Source organism: Chelonia mydas, chromosome 2, assembly GCF_015237465.2.
Source record: "Chelonia mydas isolate rCheMyd1 chromosome 2, rCheMyd1.pri.v2, whole genome shotgun sequence".
NCBI lineage: Eukaryota > Metazoa > Chordata > Testudines > Cheloniidae > Chelonia > Chelonia mydas.
Window position 1 is genome coordinate 120081968 of NC_057850.1, and position 12484 is coordinate 120094451.

Genomic DNA, 12484 nt, shown 5'->3' on the forward strand with positions numbered 1-12484 from the left:
GAAGAAAGAAAACAGTTCTAACTAGTTTCAATCCATAAAAAATGTTCTATTATATTGGATCTCATAGATTCATGGATTACAAGGCCACTGTGAGTATCCTATTCTGACCTCTACTATAACACAGGTCATTGAACTTTCCCAAAATAATTCCTAGAGCACATCTTTTAGAAAAATATCCAGTCTTGATTTAAAAATTGTCAATGATGGAGAATCCACCATGAACCTTGGTATACTATTCCAATGGTTAATTACCCCCACTTTAAAAAATTATGACTTATTTCTAGTCTGAATGTGTCCAGTTTCAACTTCCAACCAGTGGATTATGTTATACCTTTCTCTCCATTGAAAAGCCCATTATTAAATATTTGTTCCCCAAATAGATATTTATAGACTGAAATCAAGTCAACCCATAACCTTCTCTTTGTTAAGCTAAACAGATTGAGCTCCTTGAGTCAATTAGCTGTTACCACTCAAGAAAGAGATCTTGGAGTTATTGTGGATAGTTCTCTGAAAACATCCACTCAACGTGCAGTGGCACTCAAAAAAGCAAATAGAATGCTGGGAATAATTAAGAAGGAGATAGAAAATAGGACAGAAAATATTATGTTGTCTCTATATAAATCCATGGTATGCCCACATCTTGAATACTGTGTGCAGATGTGATCGCCCCATCTCAAAAAAGATATACTGGAATTGGAAAAGGTTCAGAAAAGGGCAACAAAAATGATTAGGCGTATGGAACGGCTTCTGTATGAGGAGAGATTAATAAAACAGAGTTTTCAGCTTGGAAAAGAGATTGTGAAGGGGAGATAGATTGAGGTCTATTAAAATCATGACTGGTATAGAGAAAGTAGATAAGGAAGTGTTGTTTACTACTTCTCATAACACAAGAACTAGGAGTCACCAAATGAAATTAATAGGCTGCAGGCTTAAAATAAATAAAAGGAAGTATTTCTTCACCCAACACACAGTCAACCTGTGGAACTCCTTGCCAGAAGATGTTGTGAAGGCCAAGACCATGACTGCATTCAAAAAAGAACTAGATAAATTCATGGAGGATAGGTCCATCAATGGCTATTAGCCAGGATGGGCAGGAATGGTGGCCCTAGCCTCTGTTTGCCAGAAGCTGGGAATGAGCGACAGGGGATGGATCACTTGATGATTACTTTTTCTGTTCATTCCCTCCCCTCCTCAATCCTTTTCAGAGTCACTGATTCCCAGGGTAGAGTTTCCCATCCTGCATCCCCTAAATATGGCCTGCATTCTTTGTTCCTAGATGTCTACATTTACATTTAGCCATACTAAAATCCATACTGTTGCTTGCACTCAGTTTACCAAGCAATCCAGATCTCTCTGAATCAGTGACCTGTCCTTTTTCATTATGTATCAACTCTCCCAATTTTTGTGTTATCTACAAATTTTATAGTGATGCTTATATATTTTCTTCCAGGTCACTGTTAAAAAATGTTCAATAGTGTAAGGCCAAAAACCTATCCTTGCAGGATCCCACTGAATACAAATCCGGTAGATGATGATTCCCCATTTACAATTATATTTTGAGACCTATCAGTTAGCCAGTTTTTAATTCATTTAACGTGTGCCATTGTAGTGAAATGCCTTGGCCTCCCTCTGAGATTGAACCTTGCCCACCTTCTGATGGGTGGAACCAGGACATCTGCACTCACCCCACTGGAAGCAGAGGGCGGGACAGGAGCATAAAAAGCAAGCTCTGCAGCTCCAGCTGGGCTGGAGCCACTGGAGGAGACAGATGCCTCCTTCCTGCTGCTGGTGCTTGAAGAGGATCCCTGCACTGCTGAGGACTTACCAGAACTGCCTGCTGGTAGGAATTTTGAGGAATTGCTGGGACTGCCGTTAGCTGTGTACCCCGGTGAGACAGAGGATGAACCCTAGACACAGGTACACCATGCAGGGAATGTAGGAAGTAGCCCAGGGACACCAGATTGTAGTCCAGTTTTGTTGTTGCCTGAATCCAAGTCAGCATGTTTTGGCTAAATCCCAGTGGTAGAACACTCCACCACTCTCAGGGCTGTGGGATGGGTCCTGGTGGAGTGGGGTGGGCCCAGGTCCCCCTACTGCTCCCTGCTGCCAGCCTCCCCACCTTACGGCAAGAGGCCTGCGTTTGCCTGCCATCTGCAGAGCGAGGCTGTCAGGCTGTTTGGTGCTCCGTCCTTCCTGAAGGTCGATGCCCCTACACTATGTGGTTTCCGCCCTGTCTGTAAGCACACAACAGATGATTTAGCTTGCAGTATTTCTTTGTCAGCATTATGCCACCACAAAACAATTGTTTCTTCCAAGGAAATGAAAAACTGACAAAATTGGAAAAAAATACTTTCCATGTTTACTAGAAGTTTTACATGGAAAGGTGTTTTCCTGTTTTGCTTAGGTCCCAGGAAGCCTCCTGTTTGCATTCTGGCTGTACTACAAAAAATATCCAATAAATTCTTCTTTGATCCCACTCTTTCTAACAGCATAAAACACATTGGGTCAGATCACTGGGTCCACTGAGCTAAGCTTAGTGCAGGACCAGAAAGGAGTGGAAGTCAAAGGTGGCTTAAAGCTAGCTTTGCACACCTTCAATCCTGGGGGCAGCTGGGGGAAATTCCGATGTCTGGTATAAGCTAGATCAGGCTCAGAGGTGCTCTAACCTTCACTGACTCATAGTGGGTGTCCAAGAGACCATTACACACATATAGATTGTCAGAGCACAATACATTCAAGCTATGCCCTTTCCTGCCCCCATCTTTCCCTTGACATGCCTCCTATGCTGTGTGGGGCCAGCAACTGGTGATGTAAACCAAGTACACTTGCTTGCAGCAGCCAGAGATGTTCTAGAGAAGGTTTTCCCAATGCTGCAGAACAAAGGACCCAAAGTAGAGGCCAAAGACTTGGGTAATTTGTGTACTGGTGATTAATTGTAATTTGCTCATAATGAAAATTATGTTCTTAAATTCACCTTACCTACTGGTGACATTTCTGGAACTGAGGCTACATAAGGTCCATCCAGGAACTTGGGTTCATTGTCATTGATGTCTTGGATTTTGATGATGAACTCTGATTCTGGTTCCATTGGCCTGCCTGTCCGTCTGTCCAGGGCCTGAGCCCTCAGAGTATACTGGGACCTCTCCTCTCGGTCCAATCTCTGAATGGCATGAATGTCCCCAGTCGTATCATCGATCGTAAATACAATGCCAGCTCCTTCTCCTGAGAGAATGTACTTGATTGATCCATCTCCTCTGTCCATATCGGAATGGAGCTGCAAAAAGTAACACAATCTAATCAGGAAACAAGCCTGGAGTGTATGTGGTGAACACCACCATGAAAATTAGTTTTCAAAACATTTTGGTCTTCCTATTGAAATTCATCTCCTGGTTTTAGAAACTTTTTTTTCTTTTTTGTTGTTGTTTAAATATGGAAGGATGCAAATAATTCAAACAGCAGAAGTGCAAACTTGAGGTTAACCTCCCCCTCATTTCTACCCCCAAATCTGTACCGTGGAAAAAGGAGGAGGCAACCAAACAAGAATGCTCTTGGGGTTTGATTCAAAGCTCATATAAGTCTGTGGGAGTCTCTCTTTTGACTTCAATGGGCTTCAGATAATGCCCATACTCAGCTAAAACAACGGTCCCCAAACTTTTCAGGTCCACGCCCCTCTGAGCCGGGCCGGGAAGCAGACAAGGGTCAGGGAGCTGAGGCTCAGGCCACATCTGGAGGTATTTCTAGTAACAAAAAAATCGAACACCCTAGCCCTGCCCCTTCTCCAAGGCCCCGCCCCCCACTCACTACATTTCCCCCTCCTTCTGTGGTTCGCTCTCCCTCACCCTCACTCACCTCACTTGGCTGGGGTGGGAGGTTGGAGTGAGGGAGGGGGTGAGGGCTCTAACTGGGGTTAGGGGCTCCAGGATGGGGCCAAAAATGGGTTCAGGTTGTGGGAGGGGGCTGCGGGTTGAGGCAGGGGGTTGGGGTGTGGGAGGTGGGAGGGAGTGAGGGCTCTGGGCTGGGTCCAGGGATGAGGGGTTTGGGGTTCAGGAAGGGGCTCCAGGCTGGGGGGTGGGGCCAAGGGATCTGGAGTGCGGGAGGGGCCTGTGGGTTGAGGCAGGTAGCTTGGGTTCAGGATGGGGTGAGGGCTCGGGGCTGGGGATGAGCGGTTTGGGGTGCAGGAGGGTACTCTGAGTTTGGGGGGGCCCAGGGCTGGGGCAGGGGTTTGGGGCTTGGGTTTGGGGTGCAATTTTACCTTGGGTGGCTCCCGGTCAGCAGTGCAGTGGGTAAGGCAGGCTGCCTGCCTGTCCTGGCACTGCACTACCCATGCCCTGGAAGCAGCTAGTAGGTCTGGGTCCTATGTGGGGGTCCAGGAGGCTCCATGCGCTGCTCTTGCCTGCAGACACTGCCCCCGTAGCCCCCATTTGCCGGTGCTCAGGGCAGGGGCAGCGCGCGGAGCCCCTTGGCCCCCACCCAGGAGCCAGATCTTCTGGCTGCTTCCAGAGCACAGCGTGGTGCCAGCCAGGACAGATAGGAACTAGCCTGCCTTAGCGCCACCAACCGGACTTTTAATGGCCCAGTGGGCAGTGCTGACCGGAGTTGTCAGGGTCCCTTTTCGACTGGGTGTTCCAGTTGAAAACTGGACACCTGGTCACCCTAGCTGGGGGGTGGGTCTGGGGCCAGGACCAGGGCCAGGTGCAGCACTGCTACTAGGGGGAGGCCAGGCGTGGGACTGGGAGCTGAGACTGTGGCTGGAGGTGGCACCAGAGCAGGGCTGAGTGGTGCTCCCCCTCCACCCCCCTGGAGGCTGACCTGGGCCCCGCCGCACCCCCATGAATGTTCATCTGCGACCCCTAGGGAGGCACACCCCACAGTTTGGGGACCTCTGAGCTAAGGCTTAGGAAAAGATAAGGACAAAAAACATGCAGAATGACTTTATACTTTCTAAAGAGGATTAAAAGGAATGAGAATGTCTGTTATAAAATATACCAGGGGCAAAAGAAGTACTGGACTAGAGAGAAAATACAGTAAGGGCTTGTCTATAAAGCAAGTTACTACCCAGCAAGCCAGGGTGTGAATCTACAGTGCACCAACTTACCGTGCAGTAACGTCGCATGTGGACCTTCTACAGCACACTGAAAGTTTGCCAAGCTGCACTCCAGGTTTTTCAGTATGCTGTATCAGTGTCCACATTGGATGTCACTGCACAGCTAACTGGTGAGCTATAGCTTGGCTTGCTGGGCAGTAACTTGTCGTGTAGACAAGCCCTCAGTCAACTGGTGAATGAGGAGTGGAATGGAGTGAATGACTACTCAATAACTGCTGTGATGCAGAACGTCTTTAAAAAATTGTCTCTAACAAGAAAAATAGAGCTGGACAGCTAGTTAATAAGGCAGGTAGTATAAAGTAGCTATTATGAAAGTTGTTTGCAGTGTTGTAGCCATGTTGGTCCCAGGATATGAGACAGACAAGGTGTATGAGGTAATAGCTTTTATTGGACAAAGTCTTCTCTTGGTGAAAGAGACCAGAGTTTGAGCTCCACAGAGCTCTTCTGCTGTGAAAGAAGAGACAGGAAGTTGGTCCAATAAAAGATATTGCCTCACCCTCCTTGTTTCTATTATTAAAGAACAGGTAAGGCAAGCAGTTTGGAACATTTGAGTATCTACAAGCTAGCCTGTGGATTTTAAATGCATCCCAGAGTTTTAAATAGAATTAACGAATAAATTTGCTGCATGACTGGTAAACAGTTCTGAGAAGTTGTGGCTAACTGGAGACACAACCAAATGCAGAAGAAAAGTAAATGTTGTACTAATTATCTTCAAAACCAGGTACAAGAGTCACCCTGGTAATTACCATTCTGCTAAAAGTCTAACCCTAGTGAAATATTAGAACAAATATTAAGATCAAACAAATCATTTAATTTCAATTAAAGCACATTCTTAAATGCTTTGCTGGATTGGGGCTTTATGGCCTGATGAAATCAATGAAACACGTTAGATCAGGCCCGAAGCATTTCAAAGATAATAGAACCATGAACAATAATCAGAATGGATTTATGAAGAATAGCTTTTGTTTGTCAAGCTTGATTTATTTTTTTAATATATATTTGCAACACTGGTGGATGAATAAACAATGGTGGGCATAATAGCCCAGCTTCAACAAAGTAGTTAAGCACTTTCTTAACTTTACACATGTATAAATATTTTGATGAGAAGGGCTGCGTAAGTGCATCACTGAACTGTGACCAACAGGAGCAGCATTGGTCTAGTGCAGTGGTTCTCAAACTAGGGGAGCCACTTGTTCAGGGAAGGCCCCTGGCGGGCCGGGCCGGTTTGTTTACCTGCCGCATCCACAGATTTGGCCGATCGCAGCTCCCACTGGCCGCAGTTCGCCATTCCAGGCCAATGGGGGCTGCAGAAAGTGGCGCGGGCCGAGGGACGTGCTGGTCGCCCTTCCCGCAGCTGCCATTGGCCTGGGGCAGAGAACCGTGGCCAGTGGGAGCTGTGATCAGCTGAACCTGTGGATGCAGCAGGTAAACAAACCAGCCTGGCCCTCAAGGGACTTTCCCTGAACAAGCGGCGCCCCTAGTTTGAGAACCACTGGTCTAGTGGACTGAATACCAGCAAATATCAAGGGCGGAGGGGAATTGTTTAGAATAGTAAAATGGATATAAACAGAAGCAATAGGATGAAATTACTAAAGAAGAAATTTAGGTTGAAAAGCAGGAACCAAGTCCTGATGGTGAGATTTATTAGTCAATAGGTTCCAGAGTAACAGCCGTGTTAGTCTGTATTCGCAAAAAGAAAAGGAGGCACCTTAGAGACTAACCAATTTATCTGAGCATAAGCTTTCGTGAGCTACAGCTCACTTCATCGGATGCATACTGTGGAGAGTGTAGAAGATCTTTTTATACACACAAAGCATGAAAAAATACCTCCCCCCACCCTACTCTCCTGCTGGTAATAGCTTATCTAAAGTGATCACTCTCCTTACAATGTGTATAATAATCAAGGTGGGCCATTTCCAGCACAAATCCAAGGTTTAGCAAGAACGTCTGGGGGGGGGGGGTAGGAAAAAACAAGGGGAAATAGGTTACCTTGCATAATGATTTAGCCACTCCCAGTCTCTATTCAAGCCTAAGTTAATTGTATCCAATTTGCAAATGAATTCCAATTCAACAGTTTCTCTCTGGAGTCTGGAATTGAAGTTTTTTTGTTGTAATATCGCAACTTTCATGTCTGTAATCGCGTGATCAGAGAGACTGAAGTGTTCTCCGACTGGTTTGTGAATGTTATAATTCTTGACATCTGATTTGTGTCCATTTATTCTTTTACGTAGAGACTGTCCAGTTTGACCAATGTACATGGCAGAGGGGCATTGCTGGCACATGATGGCATATATCACATTGGTGGATGTGCAGGTGAATGAGCCTCTGATAGTGTGGCTGATGTTACTACGCCCTGTGATGGTGTCCCCTGAATAGATATGTGGGCACAGCTGGCAACGGGCTTTGTTGCAAGGATAGGTTCCTGGGTTAGTGGTTCTGTTGTGTGGTATATGGTTGCTGGTGAGTATTTGCTTCAGGTTGGGGGGCTGTCTGTAGGCAAGGACTGGCCTGTCTCCCAAGATTTGTGAGAGTGTTGGGTCATCCTTCAGGATAGGTTGTAGATCCTTAATAATGCGTTGGAGGGGTTTTAGTTGGGGGCTGAAGGTGACGGCTAGTGGCGTTCTGTTATTTTCTTTGTTGGGCCTGTCCTGTAGTAGGTGACTTCTGGGAACTCTTCTGGCTGTATCAATCTGTTTCTTCACTTCCGCAGGTGGGTATTGTAGTTGTAAGAATGCTTGATAGAGATCTTGTAGGTGTTTGTCTCTGTCTGAGGGGTTGGAGCAAATGCGGTTGTATCGCAGAGCTTGGCTGTAGACGATGGATCGTGTGGTGTGGTCAGGGTGAAAGCTGGAGGCATGTAGGTAGGAATAGTGGTCAGTAGGTTTCCGGTATAGGGTGGTGTTTATGTGACCATTGTTTATTAGCACTGTAGTGTCCAGGAAGTGGATCTCTTGTGTGGACTGGACCAGGCGGAGGTTGATGGTGGGATGGAAATTGTTGAAATCATGGTGGAATTCCTCAAGGGCTTCTTTTCCATGGGTCCAGATGATGAAGATGTCATCAATATAGCGCAAGTAGAGTACGGGCGTTAGGGGACGAGAGCTGAGGAAGCGTTGTTCTAAGTCAGCCATAAAAATGTTGGCATACTGTGGGGCCATGCGGGTACCCATAGCAGTGCCGCTGATCTGAAGGTATACATTGTCCCCAAATGTGAAATAGTTATGGGTAAGGACAAAGTCACAAAGTTCAGCCACCAGGTTAGCCGTGACATTATCGGGGATAGTGTTCTTGACGGCTTGTAGTCCATCTTTGTGTGGAATGTTGGTGTAGAGGGCTTCTACATCCATAGTGGCCAGGATGGTGTTATCAGGAATATCACCGATGGATTGTAGTTTCCTCAGGAAGTCAGTGGTGTCTCGAAGGTAGCTGGAAGTGCTGGTAGCGTAGGGCCTGAGGAGGGAGTCTACATAGCCAGACAATCCTGCTGTCAGGGTGCCAATGCCTGAGATGATGGGGCGCCCAGGATTTCCAGGTTTATGGATCTTGGGTAGTAGATAGAATATCCCAGGTTGGGGTTCCAGGGGTGTGTCTGTGCGGATTTGATCTTGTGCTTTTTCAGGGAGTTTCTTGAGCAAATGCTGTAGTTTCTTTTGGTAACTCTCAGTGGGATCAGAGGGTAATGGCTTGTAGAAAGTGGTGTTGGAGAGCTGCCAAGCAGCCTCTTGTTCATATTCCGACCTATTCATGATGACAACAGCACCTCCTTTGTCAGCCTTTTTGATTATGATGTCAGAGTTGTTTCTGAGGCTGTGGATGGCATTGTGTTCCGCACGGCTGAGGTTATGGGGCAAGTGATGCTGCTTTTCCACAATTTCAGCCCGTGCACGTCGGCGGAAGCACTCTATGTAGAAGTCCAGTCTCCTGTTTCGACCTTCAGGAGGAGTCCACCTAGAATCCTTCTTTTTGTAGTGTTGGTAGGGAGGTCTCTGTGGATTAGTATGTTGTTCAGAGGTATGTTGGAAATATTCCTTGAGTCGAAGACGTCGAAAATAGGATTCTAGGTCACCACAGAACTGTATCATGTTCGTGGGGGTGGAGGGGCAGAAGGAGAGGCCCCGAGATAGGACAGCTGCTTCTGCTGGGCTGAGAGTATAGTTGGACAGGTTAACAATATTGCTGGGTGCGTTGAGGGAACCATTGCTGTGGCCCCTTGTGGCATGTAGTAGTTTAGAAAGTTTAGTGTCCTTTTTCTTTTGTAGAGAAGCAAAGTGTGTGTTGTAAATGGCTTGTCTAGTTTTAGTAAAGTCCAGCCACGAGGAAGTTTGTGTGGAAGGTTGGTTTTTTATGAGAGTATCCATTTTTGAGAGCTCATTCTTAATCTTTCCCTGTTTGCTGTAGAGGATGTTGATCAGGTGGTTCCGCAGTTTCTTTGAGAGCGTGTGGCACAAGCTGTCAGCATAGTCTGTGTGGTATGTAGATTGTAATGGATTTTTTACCTTCAGTCTTTTTGGTACGATGTCCATCTGTTTGCATTTGAAAAGGAAGATGATGTCTGTCTGTATCTGTACAATTTTTTTCATGCAGTTGATAGATTTCCACTCCATACGGCTAAATGCAGTGCCTTGCATAATGACAGGTTTCAGAGTAACAGCCGTGTTAGTCTGTATTCGCAAAAAGAAAAGGAGTACTTGTGGCACCTTAGAGACTAACCCATTTATTTGAGCATAAGCTTTCGTGAGCAAATACTCACCAGCAACCACATACCGCACAACAGAACCACTAACCCAGGAACCTATCCTTGCAGCAAAGCCCGTTGCCAACTGTGCCCACATTTCTATTCAGGGGACACCATCACAGGGCGTAGTAACATCAGCCACACTATCAGAGGCTCATTCACCTGCACATCCACCAATGTGATGTATGCCATCATGTGGAGCAATGCCCCTCTGCCATGTATATTGGTCAAACTGGACAGTCTCTACGTAAAAGAATAAATGGACACAAATCAGATGTCAAGAATTATAACATTCATAAACCAGTCGGAGAACACTTCAATCTCTCTCGTCACACGATTACAGACATGAAAGTTGCGATATTACAACAAAAAAACTTCAATTCCAGACTCCAGCGAGAAACTGTTGAATTGGAATTCATTTGCAAATTGGATACAATTAACTTAGGCTTGAATAGAGACTGGGACTGGCTAAGTCATTATGCAAGGTAATCTATTTTCCCTTGTTTTTTCCTACCCCCCCCCCCCCGACATTCTTGTTAAACCCTGGATTTGTGCTGGAAGTGGCCCACCTTGATTATCATACACATTGTAAGGAGAGTGGTCACTTTAGATAAGCTATTACCAGCAGGAGAGTGGGTTGGTTTGTGTGTGTGTGTGGGGGGAGGGGTGTGAGAAAACCTGGATTTGTGCTGGAAATGGCCCAACTTGATTATCATACACATTGTAAGGAGAGTGATCACTTTAGATAAGCTATTACCAGCAGGAGAGTGGGGTGGGGGGAGGTATTTTTTCATGCTTTGTGTGTATAAAAAGATCTTCTACACTTTCCACAGTATGTATCCAATGAAGTGAGCTGTAGCTCACGAAAGCTTATGCTCAAATAAATTGGTTAGTCTCTAAGGAGCCACAAGTACTCCTTTTCTATTAGTCAATAGAATATACTTCTGAGGAAAGTGGTGGAATCCCATATCAGGGACATTTAAAATTAAACTGACAAAATTCTACAAATATACATGATAAAATAACCTCTGATTTCAAAATTGAAGAACCTCATTTTTGTTGGGGGATGGACTAAGTCACCTTATACTGCCTGACTCTAATTCCTGTGGGCCAGACTGTAAGTCACTGTGGCCCCATTGCTTCAACTGAGGTATGTCAATTTGCACTTAGCTGTGGATCTGGCCCTGTGATTCTATACATTTTTGGAGGCTATTTTTCTCCCTAACCTATCAGAGTACCATGTGTGACCTATGCAGACCTTGAGCCTACCCCTATAGAATTCAGTGGACATTTCACATTAATTTAGATGAGAACTAGATTGTGCTGTGATTCAGCAAAGCTGTCGCAGCAATGGGAGTGCCACCACAAAACTGTTTAGAATATATAGGTTAGCTAAATAGAGTTCCACCAATCACTAGTGTTTCCTTTAATGGACATTGAAATTACATTTTTGAGGCAGTAGATTTATTTTATAATCCAATCCACATCATAGTGTGAAAAATGTGTATTAAAATATGTAAACTTCTATTTCTTTTAAAAAGTGTTAAAGCACATTTTAGGGTCCTTCTCCCCACAGACCACCTGATCCCTTTAAAAAAAATCCACTTCTATTGGCTTTACTCTGAATCACACTGGTTTAAAAGTTACAACTGGAGCCTCTTTTTATCACATACTGAAAAACCGAAAGGTTCAGATGGTGAAAGTGAACTTGTTTGGTAATTGATATTTCATTTAACCACTTTGCTGCTGGTCTCTGCTATGGCTACTGTGGAATCAGACAGTGTTCTTTGGAGTCTTGACATTTCTCTGGAACACTAGTATTTCATAGTTGATGCATCAGTTAAATGGGGGAAGAACAGGAGAACCAGCTACATTCAGCATCAACAAAAAAGCAGACAAATTCAGATTACTGTTACCAGTATTAATACAGATGCCACGCTACAAACTAGCATATCTTTATAAAATGGTATCTGGTGATTAATTAAAAAAGACACTAGTTGTCATCTTTTGCTCTACGTACCTCTAAGTCAGAATATCAATCCAGACGCTAGTAAACAGGACTTTTCCAGGAGGAGGAGACTATTGTAAAATTTGGTTCAGAACTACTTAGCCACTTTCTACTCTTTTTAGGGTGTTTGGTATTGTGTGTTAGCATGACCTCTTGGGTAGGTGTAGCTGTCACATTTGACTGGCTATGGCAGAGAGAAAGAAATGTTTCTGGTGCATTAATAAAAAAGTATTCATTAAATAGTAAATAAAATAAAATATAGGAAGCTGCACTGTAATGTTCGAGTGACTTGAAAAAGGCATTGAGCCACATTCACTACTAACTTATATCCCCGTACCCAATCTAATTTGAAATCAAAGGTGTAAATTTGGCCAATTAATAACAATTTTAGGATAATGGAGGGTCTCCTACTCTGCAGTTGTGTGTTAAGAGTTTAGAGTTAAGTGTCCCAAGCAGGCTAGCTATTATGCTGCAAAACTGCTGTTAGCATTACTTATCATGTATCCTATTGTTTCCAGACAAAACAAAGAGGACAAGCATAAAAGTGAATTGTGTGTGTTTGGAGGGATAGGGGGAAGAAACTGAGATTTCTTCTGCAATGCGTTTAGCATTTTGAACGCAAAGGTTCTAACATTCC

General features: G+C 44.8%; 1 protein-coding gene across 4 annotated transcripts in view; it reads right to left on the bottom strand.

Annotated features, from left to right (window-relative positions):
• Positions 1–12484, bottom strand: part of CDH20 (cadherin 20) — a 158844-nt gene that overhangs the window by 37467 nt on the left and 108893 nt on the right. For all 4 annotated transcript variants that reach the window (XR_006288741.1, XM_007066713.4, XM_043540216.1 and 1 more), the window contains one exon: positions 2980–3274. Coding sequence is in view for 3 of the 4 variants with exons in the window: in XM_007066713.4 (XP_007066775.2) it covers positions 2980–3274 (295 nt within the window). In the remaining variant the exon portion in view is untranslated. The remainder of the gene's footprint in view (positions 1–2979; positions 3275–12484) is intronic.